Source organism: Erinaceus europaeus, chromosome 20 (genome assembly GCF_950295315.1).
Source record: "Erinaceus europaeus chromosome 20, mEriEur2.1, whole genome shotgun sequence".
Classification (NCBI taxonomy): domain Eukaryota; kingdom Metazoa; phylum Chordata; class Mammalia; order Eulipotyphla; family Erinaceidae; genus Erinaceus; species Erinaceus europaeus.
In genome coordinates, this window is record NC_080181.1 from 21,174,741 (window position 1) to 21,198,243 (window position 23,503).

The window sequence follows — 23,503 nt, forward strand, 5'->3', positions numbered from 1 at the left end:
CTTAAACCATCGGTGTTTCTGGTTCAACATCTTTGTCCCCAACCTCTCTCAGCATGGCCTCCTAACTACCGCGATGCAGCTGCTTTCCTGCTGCCATGGTGACGCTACCAGCTGGACTGAGGCTGTCCAGGTTCGGATCCCGCCCCCTGCCGACTGGGCACCGCCCCTGGCTGTCAGACACGCTCCATTTCCGGCTGGGCACCGCCCCTGGCTGTCAGACATGCCCCCTGCGGGATGGACACCGCTCCTTTGCAGCCAGATTCACTCCCAGATAGCTTGACCCTCTTCCTATGACCCAGGCCACACCCCTTTGCAGGTATTAGCCCGCCCAGAGAGCTCAACTTTATGTATTGATTGGAGGCTGGTTATCATCGGTCTCCCAAATGAAGCCTGCATGCAGACTCGGGTGCAAAGGCCAGTCTGCTGTGTGAATTTAGCCTGAAACACCCCCCCCATTCCTAAACCCTTATGCGATTTATTTTATTTTATTTTATTTTATTTTATTTTATTTTATTTTATTTTATTTTATTTTATTTTTTATCCCACGAGGGTTATCACTGGGGCTCGGTACCTGCACGACGAATCCACCCCTCCTGGCGGCCATTTTTTCCTTTATTTAATAGGACAGAGAAATTGAGAGAGAGACCTACAGTATTCGCTTCACCTTTCTTGAAGCTCTCCTTGAAAACCAAGTCCTTGTGCATATGCGTTAGCCTGGCTCGACACCGCCCCTTCCCTCTCACCACCACCCCCATGAGATTTATTGATCCCAGCGCCTCCACACCAGTGAGAGTCAACCTTCCAGCTGGGAAACTTCCAGGGTCTCTCACTGCTGTTGGTTCCAGAGTCTCTGTATGGTCCTGCCCTCCAGCGTCTGAGTTGGTCTTGAGTCAGACCTTTGTTCTAGCCACTGAAGAAATTGCCCAAGCCATCCTAAATCAGTACTGTGAACAAAACTCTGAGTGATTTTCAGAGCACTTCTAGTTACTGTTTTTTGTTATACCAGAGCACTACTCAACTCTGACTTATGGTACTATAGGGGATTGAACCTGAGACCTCAGGCATGAAAATCTTTTTGCATAACCATTATGCTATCCCCTCAGCCTTAACTTTGTGGATTAAGGTGTGTAAAAGATCATAAAATTAAATCCAACAAGACCTACTCAGATGTCTTAAGGGGTTAATAACTTGTTCTTTTTGTACCTTTCCACCCTTTTGTTTTAAAGATTTATTTGTGAGAGAGAAGAGGAAGAGGAGAGAGAGAACCAGAACATCATTCTGGCATTTATGATGCCAGGAATCAAACTCAAAAACTCATGCTTGAGGGAACAACACTTAATCCACTGCACCACCTCCTTGGCTGCTGCATCTCTTCTGAGAATAGACGCTAAGATCAGGGCCGAAAATCCCTCTCCCTGCACCCCCCTCACTTTGTGGAATGCCACCCACCACTACCTAACCCAAATATAACTCCAAACTAACAGGGACAAATAAGGAGACACACCTGATTTACAGGGGCTCCTGAGTTCTTTAGGCTCAAAACATGGCCATCATTCCCGGGTTGCCACCCAATTCTCCAAAGCATTAGGCTCTTGTGGAGATGTTATAGTAATTCTAACCGATTAAAAGTGATGTGCCTTCACATTGTAATAAATCTAGTTTTTGAAAGTTAGATAGAGCAGCACTCTAGAAGGTGGAGCCACTCCCATAGATTTGAACCCGTGATGCAAAGATGACAGTGAGAGAGACAGCATGATTTCTGTCAATCAAAAGCACAGAGCTGTTAAACAAGCAAGAACACATGAACACCTGACAGTGAGGGCAGCCCGTCCACAAACAGTCCTGATAACACATTGCTGGTAGTTGGTATAAAATGGGGCCTTCAATGAGGCCAAATCTGAGATGTCTTTTTGAGCACATCTGTGTCCCAGATGCCTTCTTCAGTGAGTTTCTGAGGACCTCTGGCACCCTTTTTGTGAAGGGGACCTTTGGAGAGGGGGACCCTCAGCCACTGCAGGTTTCATATCCATGTTCCCTTTTTTTTTTTAAATATTTATTTTATTTATTTATTCCCTTTTGTTGCCCTTGTTGTCTTATTGTTGTAGTTATTATTGTTGTTGTTGTTGGATAGGACAGAGAGAAATGGAGAGAGGAGGGGAAGACAGAGAGGAGGAGAGAAAGATTCACCACCACCTGTGAAGCGACTCCCCTGCAGGTGGGGAGTCGGGGTTTGAACCGGGATCCTTATGCCGGTCCTTGTGCTTTGCACCACCTGCACTTAACCCGCTGCGCTACAGCCCGACTCCCCCCATGTTCCCTTTTTCTGAGCTAGCATGGGGTGGTTTGTCCATCACTTCTTGTCCCTTTACTGTTGATTGAACTGTTTGCTAGTATTGGTGTCATGTAGATCTCTCCTAATAAAATTATATTGTAATTATATTACAATTAGCTTGAGTTGCAAAGTGAAGTCTTTCCACATAAAGGTGGCAGTTAGCACACTTGACAATAACTTAATATAAAACAGTTCTCCCACACAAGTAGGGGGTGACAAGGTGGAAACAGGTCCTTCTTCCCCAAGGCTCACACTAGAGTCCCCTTCTTGCTGTTCTGGTGGGGTGTGGCCAGGGGGAAGCGAAGAGTGGCATACTCTGTAGTGTTTTCTAACTTCAGGGGTTTTGCCCTCCAGGCAGAGTGAAGTTGGCTCTGGCTGTACACTTGAATGTCTGCATAATGTAAGTCACTCTCCTCAGACCTGCAGCTTTGACTCCTCTTTTGAGACACAGGCTGCTTTAGCACTCGTTCGTAGGTGTGTTCTGTATTGTCATGGGCCTGCAAGGAAAGGACAGTGTTCAGGGACAGTTGTGGCTTGGTTTTGACCCTTACCTTCAATGCAACAGTATTTAAACTTCCATCCATTGCTTTGCTCCTTTGTGAACCAGAGGAGAATGAGCAGAACCTGCAAGTTCTACAGATATCTGATATGTGTCTGATGGGGTGCTAGGATCCTAACTCTCTACCACCCCATGGAAAGGGACAGTCACTTTAATTACCTTTGTACCATTCTGCTGCTCCTGCTGCTTCTTTGCTGTCCCTCTTGCTTGATTTCCTGAGAGGAAGAGATTATATTTTATTTCCATTCTCTCTTTCCTATCTCTACTGAGACCGACTGTGCTCTTCAAGTTCTTGTTAAAACTATTACATGTGGGAGTCGGGTGGTAGTGCAGTGGGTTAAGCGCACATGGCGCAAAGCGTAAGAACGACCTAAGGATCCTGGTTCAGGCCCCCAGTTCCCCACCTGCAGGGGAGTCCTTTCACAGACAGTGAAGCAGGTTTGCAGGTGTCTATTTTTCTCTCACCCTCTTTGTCTTCCCCATTTCTCTCTGTCCTATCTAACAACGACGACATCAATAACACCAATAATAACTACAACAACAATAAAAAAACAAGGACAACAAAAGGGAAAATAAATAAATATACATAAAAATTAAAAATAATAAAACTATCTTGGATGGACCTTGAAAAAATCATGTTGATTGAAATAAGTCAGAAACAGAAGGATGAATATGGGATGACCTCACTCTCAGGCCAAAGTTGAAAAACAAGATTAGAAAAGAAAACACAAGTCGAACCTGAAATGGAATTGGAGTATTACACCAAAGTAAAAGACTCTGGGGTGGGTGGGTGGGTGGGGAGATTACAGGTCCATGAAAGATGATGAATGACATAGTGGGGGTTGTATTGTTAAAAGGGAATCTGGGGAATGTTATACACGTACAAACTATTGTATTTACTGTTGAATGTAAAACATTAATTCCCCAATAAAGAAATAAATTATTTAAAAATAATAATAATAATAATAAAACTATTACAGGTGAGGAGAGGCAAAAACTGGCTGACTGGGTAGAGAACACAGTTTACCATGTGTAAAAACCCAGATCAGAGCCTCACACCACCACATGGGAGTACCATGAAAAGAGGAATCTTCGTGAGCAGTGGAACAGTGTGTCTTCTCTCCTTCTCTCTCTCTGTCTCTCTCTCCCTCTATCTTTAAAATAAATAAACAAATACAGCAGGTTAAGCACACGTGGCACAAAACACAAGGGCCAGTGTAAGGATCCCAGTTCGAGCCCCCGGCTCCCCACCTACAGGGGAGTCGCTTCACAAGTGGTGAAGCAGGTCTGCAAGTGTCTATCTTTCTCTCCCCTTCTTTGTCTTCCTCTCCTCTCTCCATTTCTCTCTGTCCTATCTAGCAACGAATGACATCAACAACAACAACAATAACTACAACAACAATGAAAAACAACAAGGGCAACAAAAGGGAAAATAAATAAATAAATATTAAAAAATTTTAATAAATAAATAAGGAATTCACTAGCTACAAGTGGAATTGTACAGGTGCAAAGCCTCAGCAAAAAAACAGCCCTGGCAGCAAGTCACTTAATTAACTAATTAATTGAAAAAACAGGGACCTCAGCAGATCTCATAACCCGACCTTTTCACTATCTGTTCATATGTTCCATCCTTATTATCACCTGATATGAAAGCCCAGTATATTACAGGTTCTGTATCACATTCTTGAGCCTAAAGTAGGTTGCTTTCTCTGCCTTGTGGAGCTTACAGCCTACTAGAGGAGACACTACAGTGCAATGTACAAATGCTCAGCTACACCAAGGACTAAGTCACTTTTTCTTTTCTTTTCTTTTCTTTTCTTTTCTTTTTCTTTTTCTTTTCCTTTTTTTTTTTTTTTCTACCTCCAGGGTTATCACTGTGGTTCTGTGCCTGCACTACGAATCCACTGCTCCTAGCAGCCATCTTTTTTCCTATGTTGTTGCTGTTGTTGCTGCTGCTGTTGTTTTTGTTGGATAGGACAGAGAGAAAGTGAGAGAAGGAGAAGACAGAGAGGGGGAGACCTGCTTCACTGCTTGCAAAGCGACCCCCTGCAGGTGGGGAGCTAGGGGCTGGAAGGAGAATCTTTGCTCTAGTCTTCACATTATGTGCATTTAACCCAGTGTGCTCACCACCTGGCCCCTATTTTTTCCCATTTTATTGGATAGGACAGAGAGAAATTGAGAGAAGAGGGAAAGATAGAGGGGAGAAAGAGGGGGCCAGTCAGTGGTGCAGGGGGTTAAGTACACATAGTCTGAAGTGCAAGGACTCGCATCAAGGATCCTGGTTTGAGTCCTTGACTACCCACCTGCAGGGTGGGTGTGGAGGGCCTGGGTCCGCTTCAGTCTATTCTTCTCTCCCTCTCTCTTTCTTCCTCTCCTCTCTCAATTTCTCTCTGTCCTAGCCCATGGACGGGGGGGGGGGAGGGGGGAGGCTACCAGGAGCAGTAGATTTGTAGTGCATGCACCAAGCCTCAGTGATAACCCTGGAGGCGAGAGAGAGAGAGAGAGAGAGAGAGAGAGAGAGAGAGAAAGGGCTGCTTTGTTGCTTGTGAAGTATCCCCCCTGCAGGTAGGGAGCCTGAGGTTCAGACCCAGCTCCTTGCGTGGGTCCTTGAACTTAGTACTACCCCTTTTCTTTTCTTTTCTTTTTTAAAGTATTTTATTTATTTTATTTTTGAGAGAGATGCAGAGAGAGAAAGACACAGAGAAACACCAGAGTACTGCACAGCTCTGGCTTCAGGGGACTGAACCTGAAACTTCGGAACCAATCTTTCATATGTTTTTAAAAATATATGTCTGTTTAAAAGACATTCATACAAAAGACGTTCATACTTGCAAAAGACATTCATACCTGAGGCTCTGCGGTCCCAGTTCAATCCCCAGCACTAACATAAACCAGAAATTGTCTCTGTCTTGTTATCTGTGTCTCTCTCAATATATATATATATATGAAGAGAGAGAGAGAGAGAGAGAGAGAGATTTCTTTTCTACCATAGTACTGCTCAGCTCTGGTTTATGGTGATGGAGAGGACTGAACATAGGACTTTGGAGCCTCAGGCACAAAAGTATTTCTGTATGACCATTATGCTCTCTCCTGTTCTAAACCATCTCTTTTTATCCCTTCAGAAACCACTTCTATTTCCTTCTGTACATCCTTATCAAAGGCCCTGGTTCCCTTCTATAACTAGCCCCCAGCCCCAGTTAGTTACCTGTTTTCTTTTTCCTCCGAAAGATTGATGGGCAGCTCCTGTGAAAGGAAAAATAGATCACCCATGTGCAAAAGCCCTAGTCTCTCTCTCACTACATCATTTGCTCCGAGGTCTGTATCATTCTGAGATGACCTTATCTCACTCTTATCTTATAGAGATTAACCTTGAGCCAGTCCTAAGGCATTTATCCAGGGAATCACATAATTTCCAAAGGGATGGTTCTGGATGGTGGAATGGTACAGCGGACTTAACCAAACCCAAAATACAGATTGAGGCAAGCAGGTATTGTGTGCCAAGGATATGGCTGAGTTGTGGGCTATTCTGGGGTTGTCTAGCAAGCTAATCCCAACAGAAGGTAGGAGAAACTTGCCAAATGATGGAATATTCCTGGATTCAGAGACCCTCTTGCTTCTTCTTCTATACTTTTTCAGTGTCTCTGCTAACCCAGGGTTCTTATTCTGGGAGTGTAGAATCTAAGCTACAAAACCCAGGGTTAATTAATTTGGGTCCCCTAAAGTCTTTTCCTAACAGATGACCTCCTCCCTCCTTCCCTGTCCTTGTTTTTAATTAACAGAGAAAGTGAGAGCTATTTAACCTTTCTCATAGCACAGGGAACTCTGAATTGGGTGAGTGACTCAGCTAACCTGCTCTCACTGCAGGACAGATCTTTTATATTCATTTCTAAGACCCAGGAGTCCCCTGTGGAGCCAGCATGTCTACGTGACTGTCAACAGTTTGATGGTCAGAGACACAACTGAGGAAATAGGTTAAATAGTTTAGGACTTACTTCCAGTGCTTTTTCTTGCTAGTATATTTCCAGCTCTCCCCAGAGCCAGTCCCGTTTATCTGACTTCTGTCTCTCCAAGGACATTTCAAACTTTTGCTAATTAGAGGAGAGAGAGAAAAACATATAAATCGTGTTCATTTTATTGCTATGGAATTTTTCCCACTTACATTTGACAGAGGTTTGTATTTATTTAGTTTATTTATTTATTTATGTATGTATTTATTTAGTTTATTTATTTATTTAGTTTGATTTTTTTCCCTTTTTTTTTTCAGCAGCAGAGAAAGGGAGAGGGATGGAGGGACTGGGGGAAGAAGCCGGGGGGGGGGGGGGGGGGGGGGGCAAACTCAAACTGAAGTTTGCATTTGGCAAAGCAGCACACTTTCCAAGTGAGTGATTTTAGGTTTTCATGCAACTTACTGAGTTGAGAACTGTTAGTCTCCATCTAAACAGTGCAGGCATTTCAGAAGGGAAACCTCAGAAACTACTTCTGGATCTTTCTACTTCCTCTCCTGCCACTTCAGCTCTTTCTCAAACTGTTGCCTAGTCATAGCCTTAGCCGAGCCTCTAATTCCTTGTCTTTTCTCACTAATGAATTGAGCATATTCAGTTTTAGTGGGTGAAACCTGTCCTTAAATTGGATATTGCTCAATATCTGGACATAACCCAGAAGGAGCATTTAGTTAGATTTATTGATGATAGTAATCTTAGAATTAAGGAATTGAATTGGGGGTGGGGGTAGATAACATAATGGTTATGTAAAAAGACTCTCATGTAGGGCATTGGGCAGTAGCACAGCGGGTTAAGCGCACGTGGTGCAAGGACCTGGTTCAAACTCCGGCTCCCCACCTGCAGGGGAGTCGCTTCACAGGCAGTTAAGCGGGTCTGTCTGCAGGTGTCTTTCTCTCCCCCTCTCTGTCGTTCCCTCCTTTCTCCATTTCTCTCTGTCCTATCCAACAACAAACAACATCAACAACAACAATAATAACCACAATAAGACTAAAACAACAAGGGGAAAAAAATGGCCTCCAGGAGCAGTGGATTCATGGTGCAGGCACTGAGCCCCAGCAATAACCCTGGAGGCAAAAAAAAAAAAACTCTCTTGCCTGAGGCTCCAAGGTCCAAGGTTCAATCCCCCACATCACCACCAGAGCTAAGCAGTACCCTGGTTTAAAATTAAATGAAAAAAAAAAAGGAACTTGAATTGTCACTCTCCTATATCGGTAGTAGGCACAACAGTTTGGTGTGGGCGCTATGAATCCATCTCTCCTGGTGGCCACTTTTTCCTTTTTTTTTTTTCTTCTCTTTCTCTTTCTCTTTTGATAGGACAGAGAAATTGAGAGGGGAGGGAGAAAAAGAGAAACACAAAAAGATATACACCTGCAGACTTTCTTCACTGCTCATGAAGCATCCCTCCTGTAAGTGGGGAGCAGGCTCGAGTCCAGATTCTTGTGCACAGTAACCCATTCACTTAACCAAGTGTGCCACCTTCCAGCCCCCAAAATAAGAAGACTTAATTATAAGTGGTATCCCCTTCAGGCATAGCAATCCATATAACAAATATTTAGGCAGTTGAAAATGTGCTCAGAGTATTGTTACTTCTAATTCTTTCAATAATGTATAATTGCAGGGAAAAATACTCTGATATTGAAAATTGGTTATTCAATTAGTAGGATACTGTATATCCATTCAAGAAAGATGTTGGAAGAGCATGTATGCCATAGAAAATGTTTACCCTTTACTAAGTTAATTTAAAAAATTATGGAAGTGGGGGGTCGAGCCCTAGCACAGCAGATTAAGTGCACATGGTGTGAAGCACAAGGACCCACTAAGGATCCCGATTCAAGCCCCCAGCTCCCCAACTGCAGGTGAGTCACTTCACAGGCGGTGAAGCAGGTCTGCAGGTGTCTATCTTTCTCTTCCCCCTCTCTATCTCCCCCTCCTCTCTCCATTTCTCTCTGTCCTATCCAACAACAATGACAGCAATGAAAACAATAACAACAACGGTAAACAAGGGTAACACAAGGGGAAAAGTGGCCTCTAGGAGCAGTGGATTTGTAGTGCAGGCACTGAGCCCCAGCAGTAACCGAGGGCCGGGGTGGGGGGGAATAATAAAGTATTTTGGGATTAAAAACTATGCACAGGGGGGTCGGGCGGTGGCGCAGTGGGTTAAGCGCACGTGGCGCAAAGCGCAGGGACCAGTGTAAGGATCCCGGTTCCAGCCCGGGCTCCCCACCTGCAGTGGAGTCGCTTCACGGGCGGTGAAGCAGGTATGCAGGTGTCTATCTTTCTCTCCCCCTCTCCCTCTGTCTTCCCCTCCTCTCTCCATTTCTCTCTGTCCTATCCAACAACAAAGCAACGTCAACAATGGCAATAATAACCGCAACGAGGCTGCAACAACTAGGGCAACAAAAAGGGGGGAAAATGGCCTCCAGGAGCGGTGGATTCATGGTGCAGGCACCGAGCCCAGCAATAACCCTGGAGGGGAAAAAAAAATTATAAAAAAAAACTATGCACAGGTATTTTTTAAATTTATATTTATTTATTTATTCCCTTTTGTTGTCCTTGTTGTTTTATTGTTTTAGTTATTATTGATGTTGTTGTTGTTGGATAGGACAGAGAGAAATGGAGAGAGGAGGGGAAGACAGAGAGGGGGAGAGAAAGACAGACACTTGCAGACCTGCTTCACCGCCTGTGAAGCGACTCCCCTGCAGGTGGGGAGCCGGGGACTCGAACCGGAATCCTTATGCCAATCCTTGCACTTTGTGCAACTTGCGCTTAACCCGCTGCGCTACCTCCCGACTCCCGAACGGGTATTTTAAAAGAACTACATGGATAGAAATATACTCAAAATTTTCTGCCATCTTTGGATCTTTTATTCATAGCGCCTTTTTATTTTCTGCTCTTTGCTTATTTCCCAAACTTTTTATAGAGAATATGTGTCATTTTTGTATTTGAGGGGAAAAAGAACATTTAAAGTGAAAATCTTCACACCCGTTATAGAAGGTAAGGAAGCATATTGACATGTAAAGAAACAGAAAACAATTTTCATCCACTGCTACCAGTATCTTAAGAGGAAAAAAATATATTAGTTAGAAAATCTGGTGTAGAGTTTTTAGTTAGGACTCTAAAGTCAGACTAACAACGTCATGTTTGCATTGTTAGGCTTTCATTTTCTTCTTAATGAGAATAATAGACAAACTTCATGGGTTTATTGCAAAAAATATTAAAGTTGTAATTGTAAAATGGTTTTCAAGGTGCCAGGCATATAATGAGCATCAATAAAAGCTAAGTATGGGGGTCCGGCAGTAGCGCAGCGCGTTAAGCGCACGTGGCACAAAGCGCAAGGACCGGCAGAAGGATCCCAGTTGGAGCCCCTGGCTCCACCTGCAGACTGTGAAGCAGGTCTGCAGGTGTCTGTCTTTCTTTCCCCGTCTCTGTCTTCCCCTCCTTTCTCCATTTCTCTCTGTCCTATCCAACAACATCAACAATAACAATAATAACCACAACAAGGCTACAACAAAGGCAACAAAAGGGGGGAAAATGGCCTCCAGGAGCAATGGATTCATGGTGCAGGCACTGAGCCCCAGCAATAACCCTGGAGGCAAAAAAAAAAAAAAGCTAAGTATTCTGACTACCAAAAAACAGAGTACAAAGACTTGGCATGGGAGTGAAAAAAAAAAAACAAACTCCAAACCCCTTCTCTAGAAGGATCTGTGGTTTCTAGATAGCAGACATCTGTGGGACATCTCTGAATTGAGAAAGTGCTTCATTTGCTCTTTTTAATCCTGACATTCTGAGAATGTATGTAGCAGTTATCTCTCTTGCAATATACTGATGATTTATCTATAAACAAGACATCCTTAAGACCAACCCAGGTTTGGAATGGTCTAGGCAGTTGTCAGAATAAAACCAGGTGATGGTACTAACTTTAGCAAAGAATAATAAAGACTTTTCATAATTTTTTACACTATTCATAATTTATTATGAGGTTTTCACATAACTTCTGTTCACCAAATCTATGATCCAATCAATGTGAGTCATATTATATGTAATCTATACACAAAGAAAAAGTTTGAGCATTTACCTGAATAGAGCAAGTCAAGTGTGAAACACATTCAAACATTTCACTGACATTTACCCCATTTATTCTTGTAAATAAACATTTCTCCAAAGGTGATTTATGAGGCATTCATGGGACCTGAAGTCAGACAGGTTGGGACTGGAATCCTGACCTGTTTGCTTACTAGCCATGACTATGGACAACGTAATTCCTTTGAGCCTCAGTTTCTGGGCTGTTTGGAAATCACTTACCTTATAGACTTATTGGGAAAATTAAATGAGATTGTAAAGTGCTAGGCATATAGCTCTCACATGCTACAATTATCATCACCCAGGGAAAAAAGAAAAAGAGAGGAAAAGGATAAGAGAAACATGCCAGTCACCATTCAGCCCTCTGCTGGCCATCCTCCAGCCAGCTAGCAAGGCTGTGTTTTCTGAGGTCTTCTGAAAGGAGTGAACACAAGAGGAGGTGCTGCTTTTGTGTGGGCATCCAGAAATGCCAGGCAGAGGAAGGCAGCTGTGGGAGGTTGGCAGAGACCTATCTGCAGGTCTCTCTTAATCTCTGACATCCAAATTCACCAAGACAAATGTTACCCTCACTTTTTTCCCCCTACTTACCTGTTTCTCCCATGGCAAAGCTGGTTTCCCATGGTGCTCTGTCTCTGAGGGAGGGAGGGAGGGAGAGAGCCCAGCTGTTTTTCTACATAAAGAGGCTTGAGTATTTCCTGGTTCCTGGTTTAGCTTTCAGTGGCAGTTCCCTTGGAGTCTGTCAAGTGTCAGATTTCAACCTAACAGGTTGGACTTTGGAAGCCACCTGCTGGAATGATGCCCAGGTGACTCCTAGCTAAAGGGTAGAGGAACACACACACACACACACACACACACACACACACACACACACACACACACACACACACACACACACTGGCTCCAGGTGAAAGCTGTCTCACCTTGGGGATTTGGAGCTGCTTTGATGAAGCCCTGAACTTTGAGCTTTAATGAAAAGAAACCTGAGAGAGAAAAAGTGGTCTAGGTTTTCCTGGGAAATGTTTACCCCACTACATCACACTGACATTGAAATATATCTTCTATAGGGAAGTAAAGAAACTTCCCTTATGTCTTCCCAGCTGTCTGGTTTGAGTTTCATTTTCAGGTTAATTGGTTTCAAATTCTTTATTATTCCTTCCTGAATGTGGGTGCAAGTGCTAGAGTCTTTTGGACATTTGAGTGTAAGGGAGTGGCTTTCTTTTACATTCTCCCTTGCTATTTGGAGTTAATGTGGGTGAAGCACTTTTACTCTTGGACTGTAAATGTAGGTGAACTCATTAAATAGTCCCCTATCTGGTAAAAAAAAATAAATAAATCATATGATTCTATTATTGGAATGCCTTAGCACATCTTAACCACTCACTTCCCTATTCCCAATATAGAAGATCTGCTTATCTTTCAATTCAACTTCTCCATGAAGTGACCCAAAGTTCAGACTCATTTCACACTCAGCAGCAAGGAGATACAGTTGGGCAAATTCCTTTGTGGGAAATACATACTTTAAGGGATAGGGAGGTGGCTTATCATTATACTAAAAGCCCTGAGTTTGATTCCCAGCACCCCCTACAATGACAGAGCATTTATCTGGTCTTGGTCTCAGTCTCTTTCTCTCTTTCAATAAATACAATATAAATAAATAAAAATTAATTTCATGTTTCTATTTTTTGTGGTGCTGAAACCTAGTACATATCTGATTCCACCACTTCTGGGCCAATTATTTATTCTTTTTCTTTTCTTTTTTTTTTTTTTTTTTTTTTTGGCTCCAGGGTTATTGATGGGGCTCGGTGCCTACACTACGAATCCACTGCTCCTGGAGGCCATTTTTTCCCATTTTGTTGCCCTTGTTGTTTATCATCGTTCTTGTTATTATTGTTGTTGTTATTGATGTCGTCGTTGTTGGACAGGACAGAGAGAAATGGAGAGAGGAGTGGAAGACAGAGGGGGGGAGAGAAAGATAAACACCCGCACACCTGCTTCACCGCTTGTGAATCGATGCCCCTGCAGGTGGGAAGCCGGGGTCTTGAACTGGGATCCTTACACTGGTCCTTGCGCTTCGTGCCATGCGTGCTCAACTTGCTGCGCTACCGCCCGACCCCCTTATTTATTCTTTTAAAAATATATATATTATTGGATAGAGATAGAGAGACATTGAGGGGGGAGGGGGAATAGAGATAGGAAAAAAAGCAGAGACACCTGCAACCCTGCTTCACGACTTGTGAAGTTTTCCCCCTGCAGGTGAGGACCAGGGGCTTGAACCCAGGTCCTTGTGCACTGTAATGTGTGTGCTTAACCAGATGCACCACCACTTGGCTTCTATTATTTCTACTGTGTTCTAGAGAGGGAAACCACGGTAACCACGGTACCACTACACCATCCATGGAGTTCGCCCCGCCCAGGCCATGATGCTCCCTTGTGGTACTGGGGCGCAAACCTAGGGCTTCTAGCTTCATAATGTGAATGTCCTACCAAGTGTATCTCTGTCTATCGGTCTGTCTGTCTATCTATCTGTCTAGTCATCAGATTTATCTCTAGGGCTCAGTGCCTGCTCCAGGCAGCCATTTTCCCCTTTTCTATTTAAAAATATTTTATTGATTGATTGGTTTATTTTTTATTGGATAGAGATAGAGAAGGAGAGAGAAAGAGAGAGACCTGAAGCACTGCTTCCCCTACCCAGATGGGGACAGGGGTTTGAAACCGGGTTCTTGTGCATTTGCAACATGTATGCCCTACCATGAGTGCCGTCACCCAGCTACCTTCTATTTTTTTTTTTTTTAGAGAGAGGTAAGCAAGGGAGAGACAGAAAGGAGGAGACACCTGCAGCACTGCTCCACTGCTTATGAATTTCTACCCCCCTGTCCCCCCCCAACTCAAGTGAGGACTAGGCACTTTAACTTAAGTCATGTATACTCTAGCAGGTGAATAACCACCCAGCCCCTAAATAAAAACTTCCAGAAAGCAAATGAACTCTAGGAGAAAATGAGTTGTCTTCAGTGTTCTCATTACCATATTTAGTGTGTCACTCAGATGCCCAGTTATTTGTGTGTCCTTTGTAGGTATCTGGAACCTGGGCGGAGGGTAGATAGCATAATGGTTATGCAAACAGACTCTCATGCCTGAGGCTCCAAAATCCCAGGTTCAGTCCCCCATACCACCATAAGCCATAACCAGACCAGTGCTCTGGTTAAAAAAAAATAATAATAATAAAATAAAATAAGAAAATTATTTAAAAAAACAAACAAAAAAAAGATATCCAGAACCCATCACTACCCTCAGAGAGTATCCTGGATACCTCACTCCTCTCCATTTCTTTTTTAAAAATTTTAAATATTTTTTTATTTATTCCCTTTTGTTGCCCTTGTTGTTTTATTGTTGTAGTTATTATTGTTACTGATGTCATCGTTGCTGGATAGGACAGAAAGAAATGGAGAGAGGAGGGGAAGACAGAGAGGGGGAGAGAAAGATAGACACCTGAGACCTGCTTCACTCTCCCTCCCTAACTCCCCTCTCATTGATAAATAAATAAATAAATAATTTTTAAAGTCCAATTACAAAACATGGCAATGTGAAGCTGTTTTCACTTAAGTCTGAATAGGGCCCTTCTTTATTCCTTTTGTTTTCAACTAGATATTAAGATTCCTGAGAGAAAACAATAAAATATGTATTCCCCAGAGAATATTACTTGGGATTTGATACATGTAGAATGAATGAGTGAATAAGGGTATATATCAATGGTCTTATCTTGAAAGTATAGACTCACTTTTAATAAAGCAATCCTTGGGAGTCAGGTGGTAGTGCAGCCAGTTAAGCACACATGGTGCAAAGCGCAAGGACCTGCATAGGGATCCCGGTTTGAGCTCCTGGCTCCCCACCTGCAGGGGGGTGGCTTCAGGAGCAGTGAAGCAGGTCTGTAGGTCTCTATCTTTCTCTCCCTCTCTCTGTATTCTCCTCCTCTCTTAATTTCTCTCTGTCCTATCCAACAACAATGACAGCAACAACAATATTAAACAACAAGGGCAACGAAGTGGAAAAAATGACCTCTAGGAGCAGTGGATTCATAGTGCCAGCACCGAGCCCCAACTATAACCCTGGAGGCAAAAAAAAAAAAAAAAAAAAAAAAGCAATACTTTAACCCAAAACCAAAGTTTTCAAGTGAGGATTCTTATCAAGGGGGCCCTTGGATCCATCCCAAACTTGGAAGCATGTTATTTATTTTTGTTTGTTTGATCTGTAGTGTTTTTTTTTAATCTTTTTTTTGATCTGTAGTTTTTGCCATATTTTCAAATAACTCTGTAAGGAAGATAGCAACCACTTTTCTGGAAGAATGTCAGTTGTTTACGCAGCCTGGTGAAAACATATATTTTTTGGGCCAGATGGTGGCAAACCTGGTTAAGTGCTCACATGACCTCCCCTCCTGCAGGGAGGTAAGCTTCATGAGTGGCAAAGCAGTGCTGCAGGTATCTCTCTGTCTCTCCCTCTCTATGTTCTCCTCTCCTCCCAGTCACTCTCTGTCTCTTTCCAATAATGAATACATAAAAATATTTTTATAAAGCCATATATTTTGGGCCCTTGATCTTTTTTTAAATTTACTTTCTTACCTCCAGGGTTATAGTTGGGACTTGATGTTTGCACTATGAATCCACTGTTTCTGTTGGCTGGGGGCTTGAACCAGGATCCTTGTGCTTCTTACTATGTGTGCTTAACCAGTGCGCCACTGCCGGGACCCCTTAGCCCTTAGTCTTCTAAACATTCCTCAAGTTATATACTCACACGTTCTCTTCCTTATAGAGAATCAATGAGGGGTGAGATCCCTAGTATTTTCTTCTAAAAAAAAAAAAAAACTTTCTTCTAAAAGAAAGTTTCCTGGCTATGACCAAAGCACTAGATTCCCACCCTCCCCTCCCCACCCTGCCATCTGGTAGAATGATGCAATGATTCCTCTCTTGGTATGTTTCAAGGTTAGAGACAAATGTTTTCTTTCTGTCATGGGCTTCCACTATGAGGAGGGTGAGGAGACTTTGGGGTGCGGTGACAGTAGCAAAGGCTTTTGTCTCTGAGCTCTTGTGTATGTGCACTCAGTCCCTCAGAATCACAGAGCATGCTTAGTCGGGAAAACAGGGCTTTAGGCAATTCTGTCCAGCCAAAATTGCTTTTCTCACCCCCTTCCCCAAAACGGGTCAGACAGTCTGGAGACCCTGGGTTTTGTGTCTCTAATCACCAGCTCAGACAGTGCGCTCTGGGCTGTTTGGATGGCAGAGCCCCGTCTCTTTTGTTGCATTGTGAGAAAATTATGGCCAGGAATTTGGTCTGGAGCCAGGGTCTGCTTCCGGGGTGTGATCTCAGCATCCAAGTGTGAGAGCTCAGGGTTCTGTGGTTGGGTGCATCTAACTGAGGAGCTTTGTGTCTCTGGGGCTGGCCTTGCCCTCCTCCCTCCCGGCTCATCCCATCCTTGGGGCCACAGAATAGGGAGCAGCACAAGAGGCCCCGGACCAGATGTGGGTTTATTCAGCTTCTATGCCCCCACCCCCCAAAACTGAGCCAAAGCTAGAACACGTCCCAAGGGACCAAACGATACACTGTGGGTCATGCACGCCTCTCTGCTCTCAGGGTGCTGCTACCTCAGGGGTGTTGGGCAGCTGTCTCATCACCGCGGGAAGAGGAAAGAGGTTCTCTGGGGTGCTGGGTGTGCGCTCAGGGATCAGTGCTGGCTGCCTCCGCCTCTTCCTCCGGGTCCGGAGGAGCGGGGAGCAGGGAGATGTAGACCTCGTTGATCTCAGTGTCCAGGTGCCGGCCGCCCCGGGGCGCCTCCAGGTTCAGGATGCCGTCGTGGGAGAGCGCGGCGCGGACCCGCCAGGGGTCCACATCTGCAGGCAGCACGTAGGTGCGGCAGAACTCCCGGGACACGAAGCCGTGGCGGTCCAGGCGCTGTGGATGCCGGGCCGACACCTCCAGCAGGTTGTCCACAGTCCTCACGGTCACCTCGTCAGGGGTAAAGTGGCTCACATCCAGGAAGGCCTGGAACTTGCCCTCACTGAGCCTGAGCTCCGAGGCGCCGGCCCTGCTGCTGTCCCCGGCCCGGGTGACCCGGGGTCTGACATAGTAGCCGTGGTAGAGGGTGGGGGTCAGGATCTCTTCAGGCAGGAGGCCTGAGGGTGCAGAGACAGAGATGGCAAGAGGTAGGATGGGATGACAAGAAGAGGGGATGGGAAGGGAGGGGAGGCAGGTGAAGGAAAGGGAACCCAGGTCGCCCCAGGTTGGGGAGGGGGGCAGCACAACCGGGGAGAGTGAATGGGAAAGGAGGCGGAGAAGAAAACAAATCCACCTGGAACGAGACGAGCCACGAGGCACAGCGCAGGGGGGGCAAGGGATGGGGTGAGAGCTTGGAGGTCCACACTGCACCGAGGTCAGTGGGGAGGAAGGAGAGGGTGTCTGCCTGGAGGAGGTGCCAGGGGAGTCTGGGGTGGGAGATGGCTCGCAGCAGCAGTTCAGTTAAGCCCAGAGTGGGGTGGAGGCCAGCACCTTTGGGAGGTGTGCCCAGAATTTCAGGAGGTGGGGATGGGAGGTCAGGGAGGGTGGGGGTGGTGTTCTGTGCCCTACCTTCCCCGAAGCGCTGCTCGCCCAGGCGGCTAGGGTTGGCAAATTCGTACTCGGCTGTGGCCGGGTGGGCATGTGGCACAGAGCGGCCCGACATGGCTGCAGATGACTGGGTGGCCTTGAGTCGAGGTGTGGCCCCAACAGGAGCAGTGGGACCCCTCCAACTGCCCGCGGAGCCTGAGCTCGGGTGGAGGTGGGGGCGGGGTCTACACTACCCAAAATAGTGCAGACTCTAGGGGTGTGGGGGAGGGGAAGAGCCGAGAACCAGACCCGGGCGCCTGTGATGAGTGTGTGACCTGCTGCTCTGGACCCCTGTCTCTCCCCCGCAAGCCCTTCAGCTGTCGCTCCTGGAGGCTTTAGAGGACAGCTGGGGGGTCCTGTCTGAGGAGTGAGCTGGGGAGAGAAAGCTGGTGTCCTGGAGAGGCCTGGCTGAAACCCTCCCAGTTGTGAATATTTTCCAAGCACCTCCTCTCCTCCCCAGCTGCAGCCCCCATGCACCCTACTTATATAATTAATTAATTACCTCTCCTAGGTTTCAGGTTCTGTCAATCCTGGAAGGTGAAAGAGAACAGCAGTTTTTCTACCCTTTCTTTGGCTTAGATTGAATTCTTCCTGTCCAGACTAATGTCAGGTGCCTCTCCTGAACCCAGGTCTCCCCAGGGCACAACACAGTATTCCCAGCACTGACATGTTGGTGACCGTTGCTTGAGGTTCCACAAAGAGTTAATGTCCCTGGGGCCCAGCCTAGGAAGATTCCAGTTCCTGCCCAGGCTCAAGATAGTTGCTGGCCCCATTCCTCTGGCATGCTAGGCTGGAGAGAAGGAGGTGGGGCACACCTCCTGACTGCTTGGGATTCCTGACTCTGTCCCAGCTCCAGAGAAGGGACTAGTGATGTGGGGTAGGGGTGGGGGTGGGGGGGTGGGGGGGACAGGGTGTGGACGGAAAGCTAGTGAAACAAGACCAGAATAAGTCACTGGCCAGCTCAGACGTGTTTGTGTTTCTCTTTTCTTAGCTCAGTGAGTACTGGGTATGTGTCACACTGCCAAATCCCTAATCACAAGTCTCCATGAACTGGCGTTGAGCTGGGATAATAAAACCCCTGACATCACCATTCCAGAAGCTTCACAAGACTGTGTATATAAGGGGCTGGCTGCAGCTGCAGCTGAAGGAGCTGACCAGCCAGCTGACCCACAACACTCACCTAGCCACCATGGACATCGCCATCCACCACCCCTGGATCCGCCGCCCCTTCTTTCCTTTCCACACTCCCAGCCGTCTCTTTGATCAGTTCTTCGGAGAACACCTGCTAGAGTCTGATCTCTTCCCAACTTCTACTTCCCTGAGCCCCTTCTACCTTCGGCCGCCCTCCTTCCTGCGGGCACCCAGCTGGATTGACACTGGGCTCTCAGAGGTAAGTCTCCCCTCTGCCAAGAGAATACTTCCTGGAACCTCCTATAAACATCTCCAGCCAGAGTTAAGCAGGTGGAAAAACAAAGTGGATGGAGATGTCTCTAGGAGGTTCCAGAACCTGCTTAACTCTGGCTGTGGAGAAATGTCTTAGTTACTTGTGGATCAAGCAGAAAAGAAATATGACTATGAGTTTACTAGTACCTTCCTCACCCAGCACCTAATTACATTTGGGGCTCCTCTGTACCCTATTGATAGCATCTTTTCCTTCTGCTACAAAGGTCTTCCTCTTCTGTAGCTTCTAAGTGGGATTCCTGTTTCTGGTTTGGTTCATCATGATCTGTAGGGAAAGAGTTGCTTTCCATCTCCTCTGCTCACCTCTTCTGTTATCTCACACTCCCAACAAGTTTTATCATCTCAGCATTTGACAGCCAGGACACGGCTTACCTCATTCATTCTGAGCTTTTCTTCCCATTGGGTGGAGCCAGAGATAGCAATTGCTGCTTTCTCCCTTTCTGTTCCAACTTCGGTGCTTTTCCAGGTTTCTTAGGGCTGTCACAGTCTAGTTCCAAGTCTTACAAAGGTAGAATGTAGATCCAGTCTTAAAACCCTCACTTGTCTTAAGAGGGTGGGAAAATAGGGTGAGCAGATAATGCTGACAGAAGCAGTCACAGATAATGTTCTGGTTTAAAAATATTCAAGTGTGAGTAAACAGGAGCTGAGTAGGCAAGGGCTTTGGAAGGACAACCAGGGCCAGCAGAACATTCCAGAATGAGTGGGTGGGAATCTTGGCAGAGACCTGAGCAAGAAGAAGAGGCCTTTGTCTCACAGACAAATGACAAGGCCAGGCACTGGGGCCAGGGAAACAGCAGAATCCATGCCCAGACCCACCCTTGTGATTGGCCTGCTGGGTGGCCTGTCTTATTTTCTATTCCCATAAACAAAATTTGAACCTTATGATAAAGTTGTATACCTAGCAGGCCCTGTGGTACCTTCCATCAACTAGAAAGCCTTATTTATTCAGAAAGGGATTCTTTAAAATGTATTTTTATTTTGGATAGAAACAAATTGAGAGGGAAGGGGAAGCTAGAAAGGGAGACACCTGCAGCACTGTTTCACCACTATTGAAAACTCCCCCTTGCAGGTGAGGATAGGAGGCTTGAACCCGGGTCCTTGCATACTCTAATGTGTGTGCTCAACCAAATGTGTGCTATCACCCATCCCCTAAAAAGGGATTTTTTTTTTCCCTCCAGGGTTATTGCTGGGCTTGGTGCCTGCACCATGAATCCACTGCTCCCGGAGGCCATTTTTTCCCTTTTTGTTGCCCTTGTTGTTGTAGCCTCGTTGTGGTTATTATTATTGCCATTGTTGATGTTGTTCATTGTTGGATAGGACAGAGAGAAATGGAGAGAGGAGGGGAAGACAGAGGGGGGAGAGAAAGATAGACACCTGCAGATCTGCAGCCTGTGAAGCGACTCCCCTGCGGGTGGGGAGCCGGGGGCTCGAACCGGGATCCTTACACCGGTCCCTGTGCTTTGTGCCACATGCGCTTAACCCACTGTGCCACCGCCTGCCCCCCCTAAAAAGGGATTTTAAGGTTAAAAGAGGACAAACTACTTGGACAGAAAGCAATTATACAAAATGATGACAATGCATTCATGTAATCCACACTCCTAACCATCTTTTTTCTGTGCCTTCCCCACCCTTGCTATTTCTAGATGCGTCTGGAGAAGGACAGATTCTCAGTTAATCTAGATGTGAAGCACTTCTCCCCTGAGGAACTCAAAGTCAAGGTGCTGGGAGATGTGATTGAGGTGCATGGCAAACACGAAGAGCGCCAGGTCTGTAGCTTGCTTTCCCTTCTGCTTGTTCATTCAGTCCACTCACTATACCAGAGACTACCATCAGTCTCTGAGACAGCCAGTCTTCTAGTCCTGACCCAGAAGGGTTTGCATAAGGGGCCACAAATCAATGGCTAAAAGACTAATTTAGGGATGGAACTGTTGCTATTGTTGTTTTGGTCAGAGAAATGACCTTTATGATTTGATTTACCTAGATTGGATAGATGGGTTGTTCACCCATTTAAGTCAATGTTTCTCAACCATGGCCACATTCGACTTAGCAGAGGAAAACAAAATTCCAATGTCCAGGTGAACCTCAAACAAATTAAATCAGAATTTTAGGACTGGGACCCAGGGACCAACATTTAAGAAAGCTCCCTAGGTAGTTCTGAAATTGAAGACTGCTAATTTAGGCATAGTGCTTGTAGGATACCTGGTCACTTCACATGGTGATGTAAATTGCACATGCCCTGAAGGACTTTGAGCTTGTACCTTTTGTTATGTTTAGAAATCTTCTCTTTAATCCATGTAAATGCTGAACTAACTGGTTTGTCAAAGTTTCAGAGCTGTACTCAACTCTTAAGATCATAATAAAATCTATGTGGAGATCAGTTAAGAATCTGTCTAGATAAATGCTTGAAATTCAGCAGGTAGACGGGTTAAGGCCAATTGCTCTTTGAGGGACTTCTGAGGAACAGACTTACTTTTCATTATTTTCTGGAAGTCTTTTTTTCACATTTATTATTGGATAGAGGCAGAGAGAAATTGAGAAGGGGGAGATAGAGAGGGAGAGACACAGACACCTGCAGCCCTGCTTCACCACTTGTGAAGCTTTCCCCCCTTAGCAGGTGGGGACCAGGGTCTTGAAACCTGCACATTGTAACATGTGCTTTCAACCAGGTACACCACCACCTGACTCCTTTATTCTTTTTTTTTTATTTACTTTTTAAAGAATATTTATTTCCTTTTGTTGCCTTTGTTTTATTGTTGTTGCTATTAATGTTGTCATTGTTGGGATAGTACAGAGAGAAATGGAGAGAGGAGGGGAAGACAGAGGGGGAGAGAAAGACACCTGCAGACCTGCTTCACCGCTTGTGAAGCAACTCCCCTGCAAATGGGGAGCCGGGGGCTCGAACCAGGATCCTTATGCTGGTCCGTGCACTTTGCACCACCTGCGTTTTACCCACTGCACTAATGCCCGACTCCCTTTTCTTTCTTTACAATGAGTTTGCTTCTTATCAATTCATGATAGTCCAGAATCCTGTGCATCAAATAGTACAGTTGGATAACCTCAGACTTTTCCTGTTTTGCTTATGTGATTTAACTTTGGTTATACTTTTCCTTGGTGGACTCTTATTTTCATTTTCAGCTGTAGTTCTATTGGTCTGGAACATTGTGAGATATTCCTCAAGAATCAGGACAATCTAGGCTTCCCCAGGGACTTAGATCCTCAATTTAGGGTTCTAAATCCTGTAGAACAAACAATGATATAAGCCTGTGGTCTGGGAGGTGGCGCAGTGATAAAGCTTTGGACTCTCAAGCATGAGGTCCTGAGTTCAATTCCCAGCAGCACATGTGCCAGAGTGATGTCTGGTTCTTTCTTTCTCCTCCTATCTTTCTCATTAATAAATGAATAAAATCTTTAAAAAAAATGATATAAGCCTTTAGGAAATACACTTATATTCACATCTCAGAGTTTAGAAAATGGTAAGGTTTTGGGCTGTTTCAGATGTGTCAGTCTCATACTGGTAGAAGTTAACTTACAGTTTCATCTTAGCCCCTAGAGAAGAGCTACTTAGCTTTCTCTATCTTATTAAGACTTTTGCTCACAACTCAAGAGAAAGAGGATGTCTGAAATTTTAGGCAAGTGGAGCTACTTCCCAGTCTTATCTTTCTGCCTCTTCCCTTATTCTTCTGCATCAGGATGAACATGGCTTCATTTCTCGGGAATTCCAGAGAAAATACCGTATCCCAACTGACGTGGACCCTCTCACCATTACTTCATCCCTGTCATCTGATGGTGTCCTCACTGTGAATGGACCAAGGAAACAGGCCTCTGGCCCCGAGCGCACCATTCCCATCACCCGTGAAGAGAAGCCTGCTGTCACTGCAGCCCCCAAGAAGTAGACGCCCTTTCTCTAATTGCATTTTTTAAAACAAGAAAGTCTTCCCATTGGTGAATGGAGATCTTGTGACTAGTGCTGAAGCTTATTAATGCTAAGGGCAGGCCCAAATTATTAAGCTAATAAAATATCATTCAGCAATATACAACTGTCTTGCGTTTGAATATTTTGCGTGTTAGCAAGTAAATATACGGGGTTAGAAAGATTGGTTACATGTATAGTGTGCTTGCTCTGTCATGGGCACAACCTAGGTTCGAGACTGGCCCCCCACCACACTGAAGGAAGCTTTGGTGCTATGGTATCTTTTTCTCTGTCTCTGTCTTTCTATCTGAAAAAGTTGGCATAGAGTGGTGACGCCCCAGTTTATTTACTTATCAGAAGTAAATAAATATGCAGATCCACTTAATTATGTTGATTTAGGGGGGCCCTAGAGGTAATGGGGACAGAATGACTGTCTCCACCACTTACTAGTTTTATAAATTTAGCAAGTCGCTTAACCTTTCTAGTCATCTATTTATAACATGGGGGTACAGATTTGTACACTTGGTATA

At 45.2% G+C, this 23,503-nt stretch overlaps 3 protein-coding genes across 5 annotated transcripts; 1 reads left to right on the forward strand and 2 right to left on the reverse strand.

Moving 5' to 3' along the window:
- Window positions 1-1,733: 1,733 nt before the first annotated feature.
- Window positions 1,734-15,811, reverse strand: C20H11orf52 (chromosome 20 C11orf52 homolog). Of its 3 annotated transcripts, XM_060180098.1 has the most exons (6): window positions 15,586-15,811; window positions 11,561-11,759; window positions 6,884-6,979; window positions 6,097-6,134; window positions 3,051-3,106; window positions 1,734-2,829 (listed from the first exon to the last, which is right to left on the reverse strand). In XM_060180098.1, the coding sequence occupies exons 2-6, from the start codon at window positions 11,590-11,592 to the stop codon at window positions 2,581-2,583; spliced, it is 471 nt and encodes a 156-aa protein (XP_060036081.1). In that variant the 5' UTR covers window positions 11,593-11,759; window positions 15,586-15,811; the 3' UTR covers window positions 1,734-2,580. The 3 variants fall into 3 exon arrangements, with proteins under 3 accessions (XP_060036081.1, XP_060036079.1, XP_060036082.1); XM_060180096.1 differs by lacking the exon at window positions 15,586-15,811 and having other exon boundaries at window positions 11,561-12,937; XM_060180099.1 differs by lacking the exons at window positions 6,884-6,979; window positions 15,586-15,811 and having other exon boundaries at window positions 11,561-12,932.
- A 659-nt stretch (window positions 15,812-16,470) lies between these two features.
- On the reverse strand, window positions 16,471-18,032 carry HSPB2 (heat shock protein family B (small) member 2). The gene is made up of 2 exons (XM_007537740.3): window positions 17,585-18,032; window positions 16,471-17,133 (listed from the first exon to the last, which is right to left on the reverse strand). The coding sequence occupies exons 1-2, from the start codon at window positions 17,676-17,678 to the stop codon at window positions 16,679-16,681; spliced, it is 549 nt and encodes a 182-aa protein (XP_007537802.2). The 5' UTR covers window positions 17,679-18,032; the 3' UTR covers window positions 16,471-16,678.
- On the forward strand, window positions 16,756-23,100 carry CRYAB (crystallin alpha B). Its single transcript, XM_060180078.1, has 4 exons — window positions 16,756-16,864; window positions 18,594-18,992; window positions 20,707-20,829; window positions 22,753-23,100. Exons 2-4 carry the CDS (start codon window positions 18,792-18,794, stop codon window positions 22,954-22,956), a joined length of 528 nt encoding a protein of 175 aa, XP_060036061.1. The 5' UTR covers window positions 16,756-16,864; window positions 18,594-18,791; the 3' UTR covers window positions 22,957-23,100.
- The last annotated feature ends 403 nt before the right edge of the window (window positions 23,101-23,503 follow it).

Excerpts from the sequence above, each read along its gene's own strand:
- C20H11orf52 (XM_060180098.1), bottom strand. The coding sequence starts at position 11,592 with ATGGGAAACCAGCTTTGCCATGGGAGAAACAG. Across the intron at positions 6,135-6,883 it reads AGCAAGAAAAAGCACTGGAA|GAGCTGCCCATCAATCTTTC; the intron begins GTAAGTCCTAAA and ends TTCCTTTCACAG. Across the intron at positions 2,830-3,050 it reads AGCAGCAGAATGGTACAAAG|GCCCATGACAATACAGAACA; the intron begins GTAATTAAAGTG and ends CTTTCCTTGCAG.
- HSPB2 (XM_007537740.3), bottom strand. The coding sequence starts at position 17,678 with ATGTCGGGCCGCTCTGTGCCACATGCCCACCCGGCCACAGCCGAGTAC. Across the intron at positions 17,134-17,584 it reads CGAGCAGCGCTTCGGGGAAG|GCCTCCTGCCTGAAGAGATC; the intron begins GTAGGGCACAGA and ends CTGCACCCTCAG.
- CRYAB (XM_060180078.1), top strand. The coding sequence starts at position 18,792 with ATGGACATCGCCATCCACCACCCCTGGATCCGCCGCCCCTTCTTTCCT. Across the intron at positions 18,993-20,706 it reads TTGACACTGGGCTCTCAGAG|ATGCGTCTGGAGAAGGACAG; the intron begins GTAAGTCTCCCC and ends TGCTATTTCTAG. Across the intron at positions 20,830-22,752 it reads GCAAACACGAAGAGCGCCAG|GATGAACATGGCTTCATTTC; the intron begins GTCTGTAGCTTG and ends CTTCTGCATCAG.